The sequence below is a fragment of the Mustela nivalis genome (genome assembly GCF_964662115.1).
Source record: "Mustela nivalis genome assembly, chromosome: 5".
Classification (NCBI taxonomy): Eukaryota; Metazoa; Chordata; class Mammalia; order Carnivora; family Mustelidae; genus Mustela; species Mustela nivalis.
This window is the reverse complement of record NC_139024.1, coordinates 156,731,693-156,754,454: the sequence shown is the minus strand read 5'-3', so window position 1 is coordinate 156,754,454 and position 22,762 is coordinate 156,731,693. Positions and strand designations below refer to the sequence as shown.

The window sequence follows — 22,762 nt, the reverse complement described above, 5'->3', positions numbered from 1 at the left end:
TGAGCAGGGAGTCCAATTTGGGGCTCCATCCCCGGACCCTGGGATCATGACCTGAGGTGAAGGCAGACGCTCAACAACTGAGCCACCCAGGTGCCCCCAAATGTGTATTTTTTAAAGTATCTGGCTGCCTTGCTCCTGTTGTGCAGTGGGTTATGAAGGTTTCCACACAAGTCTGACACAGGTTTGTTGTCACGTGGACACTACCCTTCATGGCTTAGGAGCTGAACCATCTCTCACTGACACTGTTGTATCATGTTTCTCTAAGTAACAGCTCCCTAGTACATACTTCTTATCTCCTTTAATTCCGCAAAGATGACATTACAGTCTTTCTCTCATATATAAAAAACTTAGAAGCAGACAGATTTTTCGAGGTTGCACAACTAATCAAACAGCAGAGATGAAATTTGAACCCATCTCCACGGCAGTCCCAAATCCTTCCACTTAGCACTCAGAAACTACTTCTTAAATTATAAACACTATTCCGATAAAAATACCAACTTTTTTAGAAGTAGATTTTAACGTTCACATAGATAAGTAAGTAAGCAAGACTCCCTGGAGAAACTGTGAAAAAGGAGGGCAATGGGGGTGCCTGGGTGGCTCAGTGGGTTAAAGCCTCTGCCTTCGCCTCATGTCAGGATCCCAGGGTCCTGGAATTGAGCCCCACATCCAGATCTTTGCTCTGTGGGGAGCCTGCTCCCTCCTCTCCCTCTGCCTGCCCCTCTGTCGACTTGTGATCTCTGTCTGTCAAGTAAATAAATAAAATCTTAAAAAAAAAAAAAGGGCAATGAAGGAACACTTGTTCTAAATTATCTTAAACAGATGATAAAGCCTCAGTGGGAGAGTGTCATACTGGCGAGTGAGACAAATGGCACAGAATAGAAAGTCCAGAAATAGACGGAATCAGAGGCAGAAATTTAGCACTGAACAAAAGTACTAAATCAGTAAGAAAAAATGAGTAGAATCCTCAATAAATGTATGGTAAGAACAATGTAATCAACTGGAAATATGTTAAACTGGATTCCTTCCTTGGTCTATACACAGGTAAATATTCCAAATAAATTGAAGTTGTGTTACAAATGTAAACTATAAAAAGTACCATAGGAAAATGGGGCACCTGGTATATATCTCTTCCATACAGAAAACCAAAATTTCTGCAAGGTAAAAGAAACAAAACCACCTTAAGCAGACTCAAAGAAAAATAAGTAAAAAATGGAAAACATATATACAACTTATGGCTCAGACAACAGGCAGCAAACATGGAACTCTTGAACAATAACATACTGTGGAAATGGCAGCTGTGAGCTGGGTGCCCTACTTCTCGCTCCACCCTCACTTTGAATCAGATTCTGCTGAGAATTCATAACAATACACTTATCCTGATCTTGTTAAATAAGTTAAAAAAAAAAAATCTCCCCAGGTCCTTCACTTCCAGAGCCTTCAGAAGACCACAGAATGTCAAACTTTTAACACTTACAACTCTCCTGTGGGGTAAAGAGTCCCTATGATTGATATTTCAATGGCGTATTCTTGGGAAGGAGCTCAAGAGACAGTGATTCTTCCTTTGCTCCTAGAGCTGGTATTTCTTGCAACATTACTTCTTAAATGTGTGCAAGACCTGGGACCTGGAAAAAAATTAAACACAAGAAATTTGAATGAATCATTGTATAAACAATTGAATCAAGAGAGCAGACTCATCTTAGGGAGTTACAGAGAAAAATAATGACAACCAATATCTAGATACTACTTCTGTCCCTATAATCTTGATAACAATTCTAGGCAGGTGCTTTTATCATCCTCATTTACATTTGAGCAAATGGAGGCACAGAGAGATTAAGTGATTTGGCCACAATCATGGGTTTAGACCTACATGCTCAAACATAGAAGAAAAATAAAAAAGACATGCCTCAGAGACTAAGAGTTTTATGAGGACTTAATGAATACCTCTCCCTTCCCCTGCTGCTGTCTGGGTTCATCCAATACAGCCACTTTCCCAACCACCCTTTGCCCTTCTGCTGGTTCCTCTCCCAGACCGGCCTGGCACTCCTCAGTCCTGAGGACTGTCAGAAACTGGCTTCAGCCACTGTCAACCAAGCTGCTGTAACCAGCTCAGAGACAAGAGTTTTCTGGTAACAGAATTCTTGAAACCAGCAAAAACAACTCTACTTATGCCACACAGTTTTGGAGTCTGCAATTTGGTAATAGTCCTCTTTTCTTTTTTTTTTTTTTAAATTTAAGATTTTATTTATTTGACAGAATAGGAGAGCACAAGTGGGGCGGGGCGCGGGAGCGGCAGAGGGAGAGGGAGAAGCAGGCTCCCCACTGGGCAGAGGGAGCTCCCTTGTGGGCTCGATCCCAGGACGATGGGATCATGACCTGGGCCAAAGGCAGAAGCTTAACCATCTCAGCCAGCCACTCAGGTGCCCCTGGTAAGATTCCTCTTAAGGCCCTTCTTCTGTAAAAGAAACACTATTTTACTCACAGAAAAAGCAAAGACTGCCATAGCTGCTACACTAACTACCGAGGGGATGGGAGAAAAGAACGCAAATAGGAGGCTAATTGGCAAAGAAAGGCTGTCACATCGCCTGCTGGGGTAGCCCGCGTGGCCTGTGCCACGGACTCTTCCCCCGCCGTGGTCGCAGAGCACTCCCGGGCCCGGAGAGAAGAGCAGCACGGTGGCTGCGAGGCGGTTCTGCGCGGGAGTGGATGGAAAAGTGGCTGCTTTCGGGCACGGGCGATTATCTCCCGCCAAGCCAAAGTAGAGGTGTGCTCTGCTTTCAAGAGAAACGTCCTGGCAGAAGAAGTGGCAAGAGAAGCCTCTCTTAAAAACTCCTTTCGAGTCGTCCGCCGTGTCCCCCTTTCCTTTGGAAAGGCGAGCTGAGGGTCTACAAAGAGGGCACGGTGTTGGGACTCAATAAACCTCGGGAGGTCATAGGAAAGCCCAGGCTTACCCCAAGAGGGAGCAGCCCCGAAACGCGAGAAAACCCCTCTGGCCAGGCCGCACCTGGGCGTCGCCTCGCGGCCGGAGGGACCGACGTTCTGGCCCCAGCTGACTCCGCCCGGGAGAGGTAGGCTACACCTGCAGGTGCCGCCGAGCAACGTCCGCCATTTCGCCGCACGCGGACCGGAAGTCCCGGCACTTCCGCCCCCCCCCCCCCCCGAAAACTCCCGCGGGCCCTTTAGAGACCCGGAGCGCCTGTGCCGCACTTCTCGCGAAGGTGCTTTCTGCTCCTGATTTTGAAAGTATAGCACGGACGACTCTTGAATTTTGAAACATCTCCAGGTGGGCCCTACAGGATCCCTAAAACCGACACGCGGGACTGTAGGAGCTCGGAAAACCAGAGCTGCAGATTCTCTGTGGTTTTAAATTAGGGACCAGGTCCAGGAGAGCAGGGCTTTTAAAACTTGACTGTGATAATACAGCAAACGCCCTCAAACTATTTCCATAAGAATTTAACTCAAGATACCAGTCGGTATACTTGTATGGACATACAAGCTGATAAAAGGAGTTCCTAAAGTGAAACATTACAGTTGTAGGTACTAAATATGAATCCATCCCATGGCAGAGTACAAACTAAGAACATACTGCAAGGTTCAGACTTGAGGGTATAACCAGCTGGAAAAGAAATGGGCAAAGTAGCAGATCTCTTTCTACCTGTACCACCAACTTTAACGGTTGACCCAATGCAAACCACATGGCCCCTCTGGACCTCCACTTACAGAATGGGTTAGAAAATGATCTCGAACATCAGTTCCCAGACTAGCATTCTACGGACTTTGAATAATTAAACACCAGAGAAATGCAGTCATTTTTCCGGTGTGTTTACACACTGAAACCAATTGTCTAACTTAAGCTGATCCTTTTCAAATCTGTTTAGGTGCCAAAGGGCTGCAAAAGATTAATGTTCTTTAAAAAACCTTTTGAGGGGTGTCTGGGTGGCTCAGTGGGTTAAAGCCTCTGCCTTCTGCTCAGGTCATGAACCCAGGGTCCTGGGATCGAGCCCCTCATCAGGCTCTCTTCTAGGCAGAGAGCCTGCTCCCCCCTCTCTGCCTATTTGTGATCTCTGTCAAAAAATAAATAAAAATTAAAAAAAAAAACACTTTTAACTATAGGAAATCACATTTTCTCCTTCGTATCTGCCTTCCTATGTAAGATGGTCTGTTAAAAACTTTATACAAGTGGGTATGTGTTTTACTTGGCAAACTCTTTAACATTCTGGCTTGCAGCTTCCTTGTAGTTAATTCTGTTTAGAGGGATTGCCAGAGGGACCGTTGAAGATTATGTGTTGTCCCTACAGGTAAGTCGGTTATAAGTTAGAGGCCCCCTGCCGAAGTTTTATCTTTGATTCTACATAATGAGCCAAGATAGGGAAGGCTAGCACTAGATTTGTAGTCCTAGAACACCTATTTGGTAGAATGATGGATGCAGATCTGATGCTGAAAGCAACCTTGGAACACCATCCTCAATCATTTTATGGTTTACCATCACCCCAACATGTATAATGCTGTGAACTCCCATCATTTAAAGTTTTTTTCTTTTCTAATCTTACATACTATGAAATATCTACATAAGATTCTTTTAAAGCTTGCCACAGTTAATTTTTCTAACTGCAGTGCTGGCATTCATCTCTTCTTTCTCCTATATATCTTAAATATATCTAGACCAGGGCTTCTCATGGCACTATTAAACATACACAGCTAGGTCACTTCTTTTGTTGTGGGGGCTGTTTGGGCATGCAGGATGTTAAGCAGTATCCCTAGCCTCTATCTGCTGGATGCCAGTAGCATCACAACTGTCCACTGATGGTACAACCCAAAATATCTCCAGACATTGCCAATTTTCTCCACTTGAGAACCACTGGATATAACCTCAGATATAAAAGCCTATTCTCAGGCACTTTTGCAATGATAGCTTTAACACAGAAATCTCTAGTTTCTTATTATTTTCTCCCTCAATGAACAAATAAGTTTGGCTAAACAAATGGAGAGCTTCATATTTCAGTTTTTGCATATATTCTCCTAAAGCTGAGATTTTTTTTTTAAAGGTTTTATTTATTGGTGGGAGAGAGCCTGAGGCAGGGGAGGGGCAAAAGGGAGAGGGAAGGGGAGACGCAGACTCCCCACTGAGCGAAGAGCACTGATGATGCTGCAATGGATGTGGAGCTTGATCCCATGGACGCAGAGATCATGATCTGGGCCAAAGTCAGATATTTAACCAACTGAGCCACCCAGGTGCCCTGGAAGTTGGATTTTTTAATCTTAGTCTGAGGAATAGGCAGTTATAGATGTATGCGCAAAGTGGTAAGAGAGACATATAACCTTGAAAACAGCTTAAAAATTTTTGTAGAGAACTCCATAAATAATCCACACAATGATTTGACAAGCATTTATTAAACACCTACTGTGTGCTCAGCACTGTACTAGGCACTGGGGGGGGTGCAGAGATACAAATGTAAAATTCATCATTCCTGCCCTCAAGGAGCTTACAATTTAATTTTAGAAATAAATACAAATGTGAACTACAATACAGAGTGCTAGAAAATAATTACAAAGCAACATATTAGTAGTGCATGGACCACAGTACAAACTCAAAGGGTAAGTGCTGAGGCAGCACAGAACAAGGGAGGTCTCAGTGTGAGAAGTCAGGGAACGCTCACTCAGAAGATACAAAGAAGCTAGGCTTGAAGGGAGTGATGAACAAGAGCTGGGGCCAAAAACAATCTCAACAAAAGACACTGCATGAGAAAGGCACAGAGGCAAGGGCTTGTAAGACAACAGTGTGAACAAGAGGAGTTGAGCTGAATATGCCAGAAAATGAGGCAGAGGCAGATTAAGCATGAAGGGCAAAATAATGGTAGAACTTGGAACACTAGTGCTCTGATAAGAATTATCTGCCAAGTGTTCTGGACTAAAAATGGATTCTGAAGAAAATCACCTTAGAAGTATGGAGAGAGGAATCCTGAAAGCAATGAAATCTTGAAATTTCTTGAAATCTTGGAAGAATGAGATTACAATCACCTGGGCATCAGAATATATGGATCTGCAGAAGGCTAAAAGGGGATGGGAGAAATGTGAAAGATCCAGCCTCATGGAGAAAACTAAGAACTGGAATGTAGAGTGGAGAGCAGAAAAAGACAAAGACAACACTGAGATGGCAATAAGAAATAGGAAAGACAGGGCACCCGGCTGGCTCAGTCAGTAGAGCACAGGACTCAATATCGCAGTCATGAGTTTGAGCCCCACACTGGGTATGGAGCCCACTTAAAAAGAACAAACAAACATATATGAAGGGCAGTAAGTCTATTCAGGATAAAGAAGATAAGCAATAATGCCTATTTAAAAGGAAAATGGGAGCCGGGGGATAAGCATGATGAGGTCTGTTTTCAAATACCAAGTTCTGTAGGTATCTGATCCACAGGGTGGGAAATATTAAGTTACTGAAATGAAATACACAAGATTAAGTGTAAACAATCGAAATAGGTAAGTACAAGTAAATACAGAAAAATACTGGATAAAATCAAGACATAAGGGTTATTTCCTGTAGAGAGGAGAAACAAGACCAATAAAGAAAAGCTAGAAATTGGGGAAAATGATCAAGAAGGACCCCACAAGCCAAAGAAGAGAATTCCTGGGTTGCAGGGTAAACTCAGGAGTGTGAAATATAGATTGAGAAGGACAAGAACTCAGAAAAGGCATTGAGATTTATCCACAGGACACTTAAGTGGAATACTGAGTGCAAATGCCAGTAAGAAGTTTCAAGAGTATAGTAATGAGAAAATGGGGTTGAGTGATGGATGGTACATTTGAAAAACTGTGAGTGATAGAAGAAAAAGAGAATGGCAGTTGGACATGGCAGTGAAGTGGAAGGTTTTCTACCCTTCATGCTGTAGGTAAATTTTACTGTCATCCCAAATGACCATATGCCTGGCCTGGCATGGCACATGGATATCACATTTCCCTCCACAATTCTAGTTCCCTGGGGCAGTTTAGGGAGAAATATACTTGAATCTGTACATTACTGCTTAATCCTCTGAATTACTTTTTTTTTCTTAAGTTACTCTTTTAAACATGTTTTATGTGTACCACTTAACTTTCTAGTACTACAAACATCAAAAGTATCTATCAAAACAACATTTTTCAACCAATTTTCCAGTAATTGCAATGGATCTGTACTATACGATACTCTACGTTCCCTTCCCCAGTAGCTCTTATGTCCAGGGATACCAAATTTTCAGATGGCTGGCCAGGGTCAGGGTGTTCATTACAGACATGGTAGCACAGTGGGCAACAGCACAGGCTTGAGAACCTGGCACTGTAGGGCAGAGTCCCTGCTCTGTCACTTCCCAGCTCTATAATCTTGTAAGCCTTTTTCACTCACCCTTCTAAAGCCTATTTCATCATCTGTAAAATGTGGGATATATTATCTATCAGAACCATGAGAAATGCTTAGCATATGGCTTGGCACACAGTAAGTGCTTAATAAATGTCAGCTATTAGTATTTAGAGCCTCAGGACTGAGAGTAAAGCTAACTGCTCTGTATGGGAATCACCCACCACATTCTAGTGCTGCCATCTTGCTCAATGGCAGAAATCTTTGAAACCTAAGACACGTCTTCTAGGACTAAGTTGAATGGCCGCAGAGTTACAGAAGAACCACTTTACCATGCTAGGCCCTAAAATGAGATCATGATGGGAGAAGAAAGTATTGGTGAATAGCTCATCTCAGATGAAGAGCATAAAAATAGAATCTGCAGGATATAAAGGAACTTAGCACACATCACTTAGTCAGGAGATCAAGATAAGGTCATAAAGATGGATCAACAACATTCTAGTACAAAGAGTGAGAAGTGGAGACCAAGAATGGACTTCTACATGTGCCCCCAAAGAAACAACAGCCTTTTCTACCTTCTTACACTATGTGGCCATTTTTGTATGTGGGCTAAACCAACCTTGATAGTTCCTTCAAGTCACAGTCTTTCCTTTTTTTTATTTTTTAAAGATTTTATTTATTTATTTGACAAAGAGAGAGAGAGAGGGATCACAAGTAGGCAGAGAGGCAGGCAGAGAGAGGGGGGGAAGCAGGCTCCCCGCTGAGCAGAGAGCCTGACATGGGGCTCGATCCCAGGACCCTGAGATCAGGACCTGAGCCTAAGGCAGAGGCTTAACCCACTGAGCCACCCAGGTGCCCGTCACAGTCTTTCCTCATTCTTCCCAGCATCACACTAATCTTTCTAGGCATATTTTATTTTCTCTGAATTCCTGCCAGATGCTTAGTAATTATAGATTTAAGTAGCATGACTACACATTACTGTGAGTAGAGAGATGTTAGCTGGTACTCTTACAGGCATTTGAGTATGTTGTTCTGAGAGCTTTTACCAGAATAGAAGACAAGTGCTCCTCGGAACTACGTGGGAGGACTGTGTGGATGTGTGCACATATTATCCCTCTGACGGTGTACCCGTCCTAAACAGTATCTGCACACAGGCAGCACTGGCAGAACTGGTATCTTACAGAGGGTAAAGGCACAACTGAAGCAGAGAGCAAGGATCTAGAAACTACCAGATTTATTTCTGGTTTCTTGAATTTTCAAGTACAAGGGAATGAGGAATGGAATTCCCTTCAAGTGCAAGGGAACCTATAGGCCAAAAGAAAAAAAAAAATAGGATAAGAAAACAAAGGATAATGGAAAGCACTGTTCTGAGAAAGTTAACCAAGGAAGCCACGATGACAAATGACAGACAGGTATCACTCACTCAGTGAAACAGGGGTGATGTTGTTAGTGATCAGGGTGGGCCACAGTGGGTCAGAGAGGGGATTTTATAGAGAAGGAATTCATGACCCAAAAGGCAGACCTTTATGATGAAAGATTTTATGACCTTTTGAAAAACATCAATACATGTTAGTAAGTGTTTTTCTTGTTGAGTACAGTCAGTGTGAAGTTGTGTAACTTCTCCTGGCGTGCATCCTAGTCTCCTGAATAGGATTAGTAGAATCAATTCCAATTCTGAAAGCTGATTTTGGAAAAGAGCCAAAAGTAACTCCAGTCCAAATGTGATGAACAAGTGGGCAGTGGTCAAAAATGAGATGTTACTCAGAGGTCCAAGTCATAAAGATGGATCAAGTGCCAAATTTAAAGGACAAACCATGTTTGGATGCAGAGTCTGGTATGTTATTTAACCCAACCTTGTCACTTTACCGAATATCCTTTGGTACACTGAAAGCCTCCAAGAAAGATAGTGCCTGGTGATGATGAGTTAAGATACTGTGTCTGCTGGATTGCATCATGGAGTACAACAGAATTTAGAAGATGAGGAGCTGTGAGGGAAGTATTCAACAGATTGCCACGGAGACACACAGAGCTAATGGCAAGAAACAGATGGAGAATGAAGGGTGAGGAGCTAAGGCCATCTGACGAGGTGGGAGCAGGGGGACGACAGGAGTGACAGACCGTCCTGTCAGGGGTTTGTGCAGACTGGTAAGAACCTGAGAGGGCAGTGCTGTAATGCGCCAGGCGAGCTGTGTGTACATTCTTTGTAAGGATTTTTAGGTCTTCTTCAAGCACCTCTGTCTCCCCTTTCTCCCATGTGATGCAGTAACTAGGACAGTGTCACCACCTCTGTGCACCACAGTGTACCGTGGAAAGGTGGAAAGGAGAGCCACAAGTCACCACAAGGTACAACCACCCGAGCTCAAGAGCAGCCAGGCTGAGTCTCCACTCACCTCTTTCTCTGCTTCATTCCCACAACCATCACCTCCTTTGCGGACACACGTACGGGGGCTGGGGGTGGTGAAGGATACGTATGGACGCTCAGTGACTCATTGGAGTCAGGGAAGGTGAGATATGAAGAAAAATGCTGCAGTGCTGTTAAAAATATAGCATTCTGAGTTTGCGTGGGAATATGGGTTTCCACTGACTATCAGGAACATCAGAATAAAACAAAACGCACACTTAAGCAAAAAATACATTAAGTGTCTGTAAAAATTTTCCCTAGAACTAGGTTCTTAGGAAGCTAAGTACAAAATAAACTTCACACAGAGGCTGCTTCAAACTCTAAAGTGGCTTCTCAGATCAGATTTGCAGCACAAGTGCACCTCAGGGAGGTAAACGGGGGAAGGGGATCACAGGAGACGGGAAGAAGCAGAGGAACCAGGAGTAGCCTCTCTCAAAACCTACAACTACTCCTCAAAAGACAGAATTAAGTGCCTCCATGACAAGCAACTTGCTCTAATGCTATTTTGTTTCTAAAGGATACATCAGGCCATCAGGAGCTCCACTCCCTCAGACACCTCCCCGGACAGTCAAGCTAACCCACCTCACCAAGGCACTGGCCCAGACTACTGAAGAGCTACTCTAATCCGCCACAACGATCCGTTCTGACTCTGGTGAGGTTGCAGTGATGACATACTTTCTTTTTACTACACTGAAAGAGCCCTCACCAGCATGTGGTTTCTCTAATGTGGAATAATGCCCAAACTACGACTGTGCTTTGTTCCTAAACTCCTATGGATTCCGATTTTTCTCCACTGTGGATTCTCTGATGCCGAATGAGACTTGACCTCTGAATAAAGGCTTTCCCACACTCATTACATTGATAGGGCTTCTCCCCTGTGTGAATTCTCAGATGCTGTATGAGGCCCGTGTTCCCATTGAAAGCTTTCCCACATTCTTTACATTTATAGGGTCTTTCTCCAGTGTGGATTCTCTGATGTTCAATAAGGCCTGACTTCTGACTGAAGGCCCTCCCACACTCATTGCATTTGTAGGGTTTTTCCCCAGTGTGGCTTCTCTGATGGCCAATAAGATGTGAGCTCCGCCTGAAGGTTTTCCCACACTCATCACACTCATAGGGCTTCTCCCCGGTGTGGATTCTCTGATGTCCAATGAGGTGAGAGCTATGACTGAAAGCCTTCCCACACTCATTACATTCATAGGGTCTCTCCCCACTGTGGATTCTCTGGTGCAGAATAAGGCCCGCACTCTGACTGAAAGCCTTCCCACACTGATTGCACTGATACGGCTTCTCCCCAGTATGGATTCTCTGGTGCAGGATCAGGCCTGTGTTTTGACTGAAGGCTTTACCACACTCCTTACAGTGATAGCGCTTTACTTTGTTGTGGATATCCTGATGGGAAAGAAGGGCTGACCTGTAACTGAAGGCTTTACCGCACACATTACACTGATAGGGTTTCTCCCCAGTGTGGATTCTCCAGTGGCGAACAAGGCCCGAGCTCTGAGCAAAGCTCTTCCCACATTCATCACATTTATGTCGTCTTTCCTGGGTGGGATTTCCCCGCTGCCTCTCTAATCTGCCCAGAAGATCTCGGGCTTCTCCATGCTCAAGACCCCCGATAACATCCCCGTTGCATTTGGCAGCTGTCTCTCCATGTGGTTGGAGTCCAGTAGATATTACCTGTTTCGAAGATAATTCCCTGTTCTCATTCCTGGTCTCACCACCTGAAATTAAAATGGGGGAAACATTAAGCCAATGTCACTTTTTATTCTCTATGTTAAAAAGGAATCGAACATCAGGGAAATATATATGGAAAACTGGCAGGACACACAAAGCTGCCACCTGCCTCCAAATGCTGTCACAATACAGAAGGAGAAGCAAGCAGGGTCAAACACAAGTACCACAGGCCAAATGGGGAAGAAGTGCCAGGAACGAAGTGGGGTTTGTGAGGTGGGGGGGGGGGGGGGGCAGAAATGGAAAAAAGCCACAGTCACTGAAAGGGTGGAGCACAACGAGCTTAACAGGGTGAAATCCAGGTAAAGATTTCATGGGACCGGGAGCAGAAAAAATGAGTCCCATTGCACATAACAGTAGCCAAGGTACGTCCCGGCTTGGAGAGCTGAAGTCCACTTTATAGCACTGTTTCTCTCTGTTAGTTCCTGAGTTTGAACTCAACAATGTCTTTCAGAAAGTTCACAGCTACCATCACATAACAACGAAGCAAAACACCTTAACTGATAACAATAACCAGAGTGCTCCTTACCCAGGGAGAACATGTTTCGGTAATTCTCTGGCCTATTATCTCTACTGGGATCCTTCTGGGATGGATCAAGAAGCCACTCCTCTCGAATTAGGGACACAGCCATGTCTTCGATCTTCTCTAAAGTCTGAAAGAAAACAAAATCCCCATGTGGGACTGGCACTGTTCCATAGCCCCAGCCCAGAGCATCAGAGGTCCGCCAGGCTTGGAGAGGATCAAGAGTTGGGAACGTACTGTGTAAAGGGATCTCAAGAAACTTGGAAGAGGAGAGAAATGCACCAGATTTATTGGGGTTAGGGAAAATCAAGAAACAAGCAAAAAGAATCTGGGGCAATTCCTGGTCAGTATGGGTACAGAGTGCAGACAGAAGGTAGATGCCACCCACGCTGTCAAGCGGAGCTACCAGGTTTCAGGGAGAAGGGGTACAACTCACCTGGAACCCTGCTGTGAGAAGTGTTGCTGTCATCTCCTGGTCTCCAGGACTTCCCTTCTGGGAAGGGGTAGGACTCTGGGAAGTAGAGATGGCTAAGAGAGGAGAAAGGAGCTGAGTGAGACCAGTGCTGTCCCACAGCTGCAGCAGCCAGCGCTAACCCATTCCAAAGATGCTTGTATTTCAGAACATGTGCTTGCCACAGATTTTGCACATAAAATGCTGAAGGACCCCGGGCTGGCTCAGTAGGAGCATGCAGGTCTGCATCTCAGGGTCGTAAGCTGAAATCCCACGCTAGGTACAGAGGTTCCTTAAATAAACTTAAAAAAAAAAATCTTTAAAAAATAAAAAGTATAAAATAGAATGCTTATATCTTGGGCTCTGGGTCTATACCTATGGCTGCACACAAGACAGCACTTTGATGTCCTACTCAGCCTGAAGTTACATGTCAAAAATAGAGTACTGATTTACTTTTTAAAATTTTTATTATTTTTAAAATTTATTTGATTTGTGAGAGGCAGAGAGCAAGAGCAGGGGGAAGAGGGAGAAGCAGACTCCCTGCTGAACAGAGAGCCGATCCCAGGACCCTGAGATCATGACCTGAGCTGAAGGCAGATGCTTAAATGACTGAGCCGCCCAGGTGACCCTGACTACTGGTTTCCTAATAGGAACTGCTTTACAGTTTCTTCTTTCTCACCAAAGCTACTTTCTATCCTTGTGCCTCTGTATGGTGTTTCTTTTAAGTCCTCATCTCATTGGCAAATGGAATATGAGAACCAATTTATCTCTGTTAACTCTATTACCTCTCTGAAATGTCTACCATGACTGCTACTATCTGCTTCCTACAGATGTCAGACATTGCAATACCAAAATTAACAGACCACTGCATCTTGGGCAATAGGCTTTAGAACTTTAGACAACAGCCATATTACTAACTCAAATATTAAAAATCAGTTTACATGGAACAAACTACTATAAATCACATAAATGAAAAAAAAAAAAAAGGAATGTGGAGCAAGTATGAGAGAAGACTAGAACATCTTGTTCTGCAAGAAGGTAAGAAGTTCTCAAAAAATGATGGGGAAATCCAAAAGGTTGGAGGAGCCAGACTGAAGGGGCCTCCTCTGACCAAATCTAAGACAATTTAAGCATCAAAATAAAGACTGTGACAAAATAAAGACAGATACAGGTATTTTATTTCTGGAATAAAATAAGACCTTATGAGTCCATACTAACAAATTAACAAATAAAATAAAATAGGGAGGAGGGAACACTCTCTATCACAACACATAAATGTAGAAGGCATGACACAGAAAATCATCATTTGGTAAGTCTTAGTCATCACCGATTCATTCAAGCAGCATCAATGAAAATTAAACTCGTGTTTTAGCAACAAAAGTTTGATGAGGACCAGATACTTAAACACACTCAAGAGTATCTCTCCACAAATTACTTACTAATTACAAAGGGAAAAATAGTAACTTTACAGTGATTAACCTAGCAAGAATAATTTTAACCAAGTCATCAAAGATGCCAACACGAGTAACAGGACAAATTCCTGTGGTGCGGCGGCAAAGGAGGCAACGGCCCTGCCGGGGTGCTCCAGCCACACACATATAACTGGAATTTATGTGTTAAGGAAACGTCACACAAACCCAAACTGCAGCCACTCTGTGAAATAACCGACCTGTATTCATCAAGAATGTCAAAGTCATGAAAGGCAAAGAAAGGCTGAGGAACTATTCCAAATTAAAGGAGTCTAAAGAGACACGGTAACTGCCTGCAAAGGGTACTCTTGGCCTGGACTCCAGAGAACATTACTGGGACAACTGGCAACAGAAATATGAGCTGTGGACCCGATTAGTACTGGATCAGCATGACATCTCCTAACTGTGATGCGTTTATTGTGGCTATCCAAGACAATGTTTTAGTGTGAGTAGTTATAGACTGAAACAGTTACAAGGAAAGTGGCATGATTCCAGCAAAACCCCCAAAACATCTCTGTTGTTACTACACTGGGATAAAGAAATGTGTGAAGATATAAAAATCCCCGAGTTCTTTCATTTGTTCATGAATTTACCAACGGGACCGATAGTCTGTCTTTGAAGCCTAGATAAACATTCAAACCCAGATCCTAGGACTGGTCTGTAAACAAAAATTCCACTTCCTGGTTTTCTAGGAACTCAACAGGCACTTTCTTTTCTACTCCTCCCTCCTTGTCAATGAACTCTGGCCCCTCACCTCTCTCTTGCGGCCCTTGGGGCACTGGAGATTTGTGCTGGGTTGTCACAGATCGGAGCGGAGCATCTGGAAGCTCTGCTGCAGACTCTGAATGCACCACCTCCTCCCAGAGTCCATGTCCATGTGCACGGGCTGGGACCTGAGGACAACGGGACAGCTGCATTACAAGAAATTCCTTCATGCAAGGAAGCGAACATTACGAGGACCAAGAGCACAACTATAGGGCTATGTGCTTGTTAAAAGGAAGAAGAATTTCATCTACTTCCTAAGGGCAGTGAGAACACAAACATATCAATTAGCACCGAAAGGCATCATTTCTGCTGACGTCCTTCCTGCCTTTTGCACTTGCAGGGCATGGGAAGAGTGATAAACGGAAACTTAAAGCAGGGCTATTAGACAGAAAAAACTTTTGGTAACACCAACGAAACCTGAGTTCTGGTCTAAGATCTGCCTTTCTGAGCGCCCAGAGAAATTCAAGTAACTGAAGGCCTCTGCGTAGCAGTTTCCCACCTGGCAAACAGGAACAATCATAGTCACAAGGATGTTATGAGGATAAAAAATGTACACACAGCCTTCGCAAAAATAAAAAGAACTCTACAGATACAAGCCACGCTGCGCTAGAGCCGCGTCCATCCTCCTACAACAGAAACGGGACGACTGGCATTTATTCTCCTGCTGCGGAGCTCATGTCCCTCCAGGCCACTTCCAGACCTCCCAGTCCCAGTGCGCACACCTCCTTCTGCTTACCGGTCGCCCTAGTATGTCAATCTGCCTTTCCAAGTCCTCCAGCAGGGTCACCACCTCCTCTCCGTTCTCCAGCTGATGTTCCTTCACCAGCGTCTGCAACTCCTCGGGCAGGATGGTCAGGAACTGCTCCAGCACCAGCAGCTCCAAGATCTGCTCCTTGGTGTTCAAATCCGGCCTTAGCCACTGATGGCAAAGTGCACGAAGTTGGATCAGAGCTTCTCGGGGCCCTAACGTCTCCTGGTAGCATAACTTTCTGAAGCGCAGGCGGAAAAGCTCTGGGCCGGGAGGGTTATTTTCATGCAGACTGGATTCCTGGTCCCAGCCATGATCTTCCTCTACCTTGACGATGACAAGGTCTTCCTCAGGAGCTTGGTCAGATGGGGATGGGGCTAACAACTTTCTTGATTCTGCTGCCATTTAGGGCTGGAGCAGCTCCGGAGGCTCGTCCCCACTACCTTCTTTATCTTCTCAAGAACCTTTCAAGGAGCTCTTCAGTCAGGGCAATACTTGGGGTAGAGAAACTGCCAAACAATATTAAAGCAAGACAAGTTTACTAAGACACCTTAACCAGCTTCTTACCACAGCATGTCCCTCGTGGCTCAGTCATTTCAGTGATCCTCTCCACCATTCCGGAAGTAACTCCCTACCTCCTTAGCTTCCTGCCACACTGAACACCCATCGGGGCAATATTCCCTTCCTTCTGCTTCCTCTCTCTGGGGATGTGGTATACAGCAAAGTCAGGAAACCATGCAGACTGGGTCTAACTGAAGATCTGCACTTAACCTCAGCTGGTTCTCAAGTGATGCTGATGAACTTTCAGCATTTGCTACCCCAGCGATACCATTTCTACCCATTTCAGCTCTCAACTTAGCCCTCACACTCAGTAGATGAATCTCTGTATAATCTAGCTCAGGGTATTGTCTAGAACCATCCTAACACCATAGGCTCTTCTCCACCGGAGTCATTATCCTACTGTGCTCTCCATCCTCCCCCCGTCTCAAGGCTAACCACTTCTGCTGGGGACCTTATCTCCCTCTACAACTCTCTTTGGAGCACTGGTCCTGCCTCTCCAAGGAACCTAAATGCCCTAACACACCTGTGACCCAAGTCTAGTCCCACACACTAATGACCTTTTATAAATAAAAGCACACAGTAGGTAGTCTTTTGAGTCTGACATCTTTCACTTAGCATAATACATATGAGGTCATCAATGCTATAGAATGTACCAGTTTATTCCTTATATGGATGTATGTTTATCCATTCTGATTGAGAGATAATCTCAAGGCATTTTCAATTTTTGATGACTACAAGCAAAGCCACTATGAGTATCTACTATGAGTTTTTGTGTGAACATGTTTTCATTTCACCTGGGTAAATATCTAAAAGTAAAACCGCTGGGTCATATAGTAGGCATATGTATAACTTTATAAGAAACTGCAAAGCTGTTTTCTAAAGTGACTGTAACACTTTGCAATTCACCATCAGTATGTGAGAACAGCTATTGTTTATATCCTGACAAACAATAGATATTGTTTTATTTTTAATTTTAGATATCTGAGTGTGTAATGGTATCTCACTAAGATTTGCATTTTCCTTCTGACCAATAATGTCAAGCATCCTTTCACATGCTTATTTGCCATCCGTAGATCTTTGGTGAAGTGTCTGCTCAAAAACTTTTGTCTGTTTTCAAAATTAATTCTCTTTTGAGTTTGAGGATTCCTTACATATTCTGGATACAAGGCCTTTATAAGATATATGATTTGCAAGTATTTCCTCCTTTTCATACCTTCAACAGTGCCTTTCGAAGAAAAGAAATCGTAACTTTTTGAAGTCAAACTGGTCAACTTTTTTTCTTTTAGGGATTGTGCTTTTGGGGTCACATCTAAGAAACCTTTGCTTAACCCACGGTCACAAAGATTTCCTCCTGTTTCCTTCTAAAAGTTTTATAGTTTGTTTTACCTTAGGTCTATGATCCCTTTTGAAGGGTTTTGGGGGAGGTCTGCTTTTTTAAGTAAAATCTACACCCAGCCTGAGGCTCAAACTCACGATCCCAAGATCAAGAGTTGTACACTCCACCTGCAGAGTATGAGCCAGGCAGGCGCCCCAAATTCCGAGTTAATTCTTACATAGACAGAGTTTGAAGGGTGAACAGCACACAGATACCAAATTGTTCCAGTGCCATTTGCAGAAAAGATTACTCTTACCCACTGAATTATCTTTGCTCGTCTTTGTCTAAAATCAATTGGCCGTGTATGCGTGGATCTATTTCTGGAATCTCTGTTCTGTTCCACTGACCTACACCTTTATCCTTTCACCAAACCAAGCTGTCTTGATTACTGTGGCTTTCAAAATCTTGAAATCAAGTACTAACGTTCTGCAACTTTATTGTGAATTTTTTAAATTGTTTAAAAAAATTTTAAGATTTTATTTATTTGACACAGAGAGAGACATGGCTAGAGACGGAACACAAGGAGGGGGAGTGGGAGAGAGAGAAGCAGGCCTCTCACTGAAAAGAGAGCTCAACTCCAGGTTAGATCCCAGGACCCTGGGGTCATGACCCGAGCTAAAGGCAGCCATACAACGACTGAGCCACCCAGGCGCCCTGTTTTAATTTTTCTAATTCCATTGACTTCTGATATAAATTCCTACAAAAAGAAATCCTGGTGGGACGCCTGGGTGGCTCAGTTGGTTAAGCAGCTGCCTTCGGCTCAGGTCATGATCCCAGCATCCTGGGATCGAGTCCCACATCGGGCTCCTTGCTCAGCCGGGAGCCTGCTTCTCCGTCTGACTCTGCCTTCCACTCTGTCTGCCTGTGCTCGCTCTCGCTCGCTCTGACAAATAAATAAAATCTTTAAAAAAAAAAAAGAAATCCTGGACTAGGATTTGCGCTGAATCTATAGCTCACTGACATTTTAATCTCCATTCTGTAAACATAGTCTGCCTCTCCATTTATTTAAGTCTTCCAATTGCTTTTGTTAGTGTCCAAACTACATATTCTTAAAGGACAAAATAAAATGTTTTTTCCATTAAAATCCTTTCCTGGAGTGCCTGGCTGGCTCAGTCGGAAGAGCATTGACTTCCGCAGTGACTCTTGATGACAGGTCCGTGAGTTCATGCACCACACTGAGCGTAGAGCTTACTTTAAAAAAAAAAAAAAAAAAAATCAAGTAAAATCCTTTCTTGATGATTCCATTTGGAAGTGACTGCCCTTTTCCTTATACTTGTTGCATAAATGTTTATCATTTTACTTTATTTGTGATGGTCAAGTGATTTTTATTTTAGGAATATGCGAATACAAAATTGGAAAATGTATTCTCTCACTCATCATATTCATAGAAAAGATGCATAACTTGTTTTTTTTAAGGTTTTATTTATTTATTTGACAGAGAGAGATCACAAGTAGGCAGAGAGGCAGGCAGAGAGAGAAGAGGAAGCAGGCTCCCTGCTGAGCAGAGAGCCCAATGCAGGGCTCAATCCCAGGAACCTGGGATCATGACCTGAGCCAAAGGTAGAGGCTTATTTATTTATTTATTTATTTTTAAAGGTAGAGGCTTTAACCCCCTGAGCCACCCAGGTGTCCCATAACCTGTTTTTTTTTTTTACTTTTTTTAAAACTTTTCTTGTAGTTATATATTATTAGTTGCAAGAAATTGCATATTCCCAATGAGTACAGATCTATATCTTTTATTTTATTGATCGAATTGAAGAACATGCAAAAGCTATTATTTATAATACCTAACACAGAATATATCTATATTTGCTGAAAAGCAAGGTTTGGATATGAACCTGGAGGTCCAAAGAGTTCACTAATAGGGTCCTATTTCTTTGTGGGATATGTCCTATTTCCTTTATCTTTGGTAACAGACATCACCTCTCACTGGCACTTAAAAGTGGGTAAGTGGTCTTCCTGCCTTTTGGTTATTCTTTTATCCCATTTGTGCTCCACACTGCTGCCTGCTGCGAGTTGAACTGTGTGCTCCCAAAAAGATTATGCTGAGGTCCTAACCGCTGATCCCTGTGAATGTCACCTTATTTAGAAGTAGGGTCCTTGGGGCGCCCAGGTGGCTCAGTTGGTTAAGCAGCTGCCTTCAGCTTGGGTCATGATTCCGGGGTCCTGGGATCGAGCCCCACATCAGGCTCCCTGCTCAGCGGAGAGCCTGCTTCTCTCTCTCCCCCTCTTTCTGACACTCTGCTTACTTGTGCTCTCTCTCTCTTTTCAAATAAATAAAATAAAATAAAATAAAATAAAAGAAGTAGGGTCCTTACAGATGTAATCAGGTTAAGATGAGGTTATACTAGAGTAGAGAAGGGCTTTAGACAGTATGACTGGTATACTTTTAAGAGAAGAGACACAGAGATTGAGACATATGAAGACAGGGCCATGTGAACACAGACACAGAAGAAAACTATGTGACTACAGAGGCAGAGATCAGGAGTTAGGCAGCCACAAGCCAAGGAATGCCAGTAACAACCAGAAGCTAGAAGAGCATAGCCCTACCAACCCCTTGACTTTGGACTTTTGGCATCCATAACTGTGAGAGAATAGATTTCTGCTGTGTTAAGCCACCCAACTTGTGATACTTTGTTATAGTTATGTTACCCTATGAAATTAATAATGTGCTAGAGAGACTGTTTTAACAAATATGTAATACAACTCATGACTTTAAAATCTTTCAACAAAGAACCCAACTCTTCAGCCCAATACCCAAGGCCCTTTATGGTATGTATACCTGCCTACCTTTATCTGCTATAAGCTTACCTTCACATAGCTTTTTCCAAATGTGGCTTTCTTTTTTTCTTAAGATTTTATTTATTTATTTGACAGAGAGAGAGAGATCACAAGTAGCCAGAGAAGCAGGCAGGGGTGGAGGATGGGGAAGCAGGCTCTCTGCTGAACAGAGAGCCCAATACAGGGCTTGATCCCAGGAACCTGGGATCATGACCCGAGCTGAAGGCAGAGGCTTAACTCACTGAGCCACCCAGGTGCCCCTCTTACATCCTCTTTTAAGAATACCAGGTCAAGGGGCGCCTGGGTGGCTCAATGAGTTAAGCATGGGACTCTTGGTTTTGGCTCAGGTCTTAAACTCTGGGTGGTGAGATGGAGCCTGGGGAGGGCTCTGCACTCAGAATGGAGTCTGCCTGAGATTCTCTCCCTCTGTCCCTCCTCCCTGAGCTCGCTCTCTCTCTCTCAAATAAATAAACAGGTCACCTGGGTGGCCCAGTCAAACATCTGCCTTCAGCTCAGGTCATGGTCCCAGGATCCTGTGATCGCTGAAGTCCCCTTCTCTCTCTCCCTCTGTCCCTCCCCTCTACTTGTATGTGAGCACATGCACACTCTCTCTCAAATAAATAAATAAATAAAATCTGTATAAATAAGCAAATCTCTTTTTAAAAATACCTAGTTAAGTTTGTTTATTTAGGAAGTTAAACTAGTCAATCTTTAAAGACTCTTCTAATCTCAAATGCTATACTCCTGTCAACTGTCAAAGGTACAACTCAGATTTTATTTATTATTTTTTTAAACATTTTGTCAGCATTTTGGGGGGGGGGGGAGATTTAGTTACTTCAGAGAGAGAGAAAGCAGGGGCAGAGGGAGAGAATCTCAAGCAGTCTCTCTGCTGAGCTCAATCATGGGGCTCCATCTCAGGACCCTGAGATGACCTGAGCCCAAATCAAGAGTCAGAAGCTTGGGACACCTGGGTGGCTCAGTCAGTTAAACGTCTGCCTTCAGCTCAGGTCATGATCCCAGGGTGCTGGGATCCAGACCTGCCTTCAGCTCCCTGCTCAGTGGGGAGCCTGCTTCTCCCTCCGCCTGCTGCTCCCCCTACTTGTGGGCTCTCTCTCTCTCTGACAAATAAACTAATTAAATCTTAAAAAAAAAAAAAAAAAGAAAAGAAAAGAAAAAGAAAAAAACAGAAGTCTGGAGCTTACCCTACTGAGCCACCCAGGTGCCCCAGAACTCAGATTTTAAGGCATTATTCTTTTAAGAGGTGAGAAGGAATATTTCCTTCCTTCAGACTAACTCAGTCTACTTTGGGAAGTTTGGGAACTGAAAATAAAATAAAACAAAACAAGAAAGAGATTTTTCAGGCTTTAAAGGTCAAGAAAAAAATACGTGGGGCAAAAACTGTTCTTAAGAGTTATCTCCAGGGGCCCCTGGGTGGCTCAATGGGTTAAAGCCTCTGCCTTCCGCTCAGGTCATGATCCCAGGGATGTGGGACCGAGCCCCGCATCGGGCTCTCTGCTAGGCGGGGACCCTGCTTCCTCCTCTCTCTCTGCCTGCTTGTGATCTCTGTCTGTCAAATAAATAAAATCTTAAAAAAAAAATTTTTTTTTTAAAAAAAGAGTGATCTCCAACCGCAGAAGCCGGTTTTAATACTGACCACACTTCACAGCACCCACAGCACTAATCCAAAACAACTAGGCATCTGTTAAGTCGATGGTTACTGCATAAATACTCTTAACTGAACCGCACGACCGAAATCGGGAGTGTTCCCAGCACGGAAGCGCAGTCTTCCCGCTGCCTGACAGAATGACCCGTGAGCCGTGAGCCGACGGGGCTCCTCCAGGAGAGCTCCCGGGCGTCTACTTCAGCGACCGTCGACAAACGAGCTACGGGTTTCCAGTAAGGCTGAATTCCAGGTGTGAAAGACGTGTCTTCTGTACAGTGACCCAGGGAACACACCACCATTTCCTGAGTACACCGCGAAGGGCCGAGGAACAGCAAACGTAGGTGTCCAAGGATAATCACGGTTTCCAAAAAGCAAAATATTGAGGCAAAAAAAAAAAAGGGGGGTGGGTGGGGTGGGGGTGGGGGTCGTACTGTGAAGGAAATGCAAAAAACTGCGAAGTAAAACCAGTTCAGACGGTGGACGCGCCCGGGGAAAAGATAAGGTGCGGGCGGCTCCCGGTTTCAAGACGGACAACATCACAAAAAGAGGGGCGGGATGAAGGAAGCGACCCCCCAGGACAGGGCCCCTGTCAGAGAGTCCGGGGCCGCGGCCGAGGCTTGCGCCCGCGGGGCACCAGCCCCCGAGCCCCCTGCAGCCCCGGGCGCCCCCCGCGTCCAGGCCGCTCTCCAGACCCTCAGGTGCGTCCCCAGCGGCGGCCTAGCTGGCCACGGAGCGCTCCCCTCCTCCACCCGGAGCCCGAACCGTTACTCACCGCGAGCAACAGGGGCGGCCCGGGGTGGGGAAGGCGGGCTGCAGAGGACCCACGGACCCGGAGGAGCGGCGGGGAGGAACCCGGGAGCAAGCTGCAACCGGACCAGGGCCCTCGGGCCCGTAACTTCCAAACCCGCTGAGGCACGACATCGACCAACGCGCATCTTGTCTCGAGGCACTTCCGGAAGCTCTC

The 22,762-nt window shown here is 44.4% G+C and overlaps 2 protein-coding genes and 1 long non-coding RNA gene across 11 annotated transcripts in view; 1 reads left to right on the top strand and 2 right to left on the bottom strand.

The window, feature by feature from the left end:
* LOC309865359 (uncharacterized protein) overlaps positions 1 to 9,859 on the bottom strand; it is a 24,573-nt gene extending 14,714 nt beyond the window's left edge. For 5 of the 9 annotated variants that reach the window (XM_082731626.1, XM_082731628.1, XM_082731632.1 and 2 more), the window contains exon 1: positions 1,475 to 4,066. The gene's annotated coding sequence lies outside the window, so the exon portion shown is untranslated. Of the gene's footprint in view, positions 1 to 1,474; positions 4,067 to 9,717 lie in introns of those variants that run through there. The other 4 variants (XM_082731634.1, XM_082731630.1, XM_082731633.1 and 1 more) reach the window with 3 other exon arrangements.
* Positions 4,073 to 10,584, top strand: LOC309865380. The gene is made up of 2 exons (XR_014312051.1): positions 4,073 to 9,472; positions 10,246 to 10,584. It is a non-coding gene; the product is annotated as an uncharacterized lncRNA (long non-coding RNA).
* On the bottom strand, positions 5,370 to 22,762 carry ZKSCAN8 (zinc finger with KRAB and SCAN domains 8). Its single transcript, XM_082731588.1, has 6 exons — positions 22,571 to 22,762; positions 15,407 to 15,927; positions 14,660 to 14,798; positions 12,422 to 12,513; positions 11,992 to 12,115; positions 5,370 to 11,452 (listed from the first exon to the last, which is right to left on the bottom strand). The coding sequence occupies exons 2-6, from the start codon at positions 15,821 to 15,823 to the stop codon at positions 10,491 to 10,493; spliced, it is 1,734 nt and encodes a 577-aa protein (XP_082587714.1). The 5' UTR covers positions 15,824 to 15,927; positions 22,571 to 22,762; the 3' UTR covers positions 5,370 to 10,490.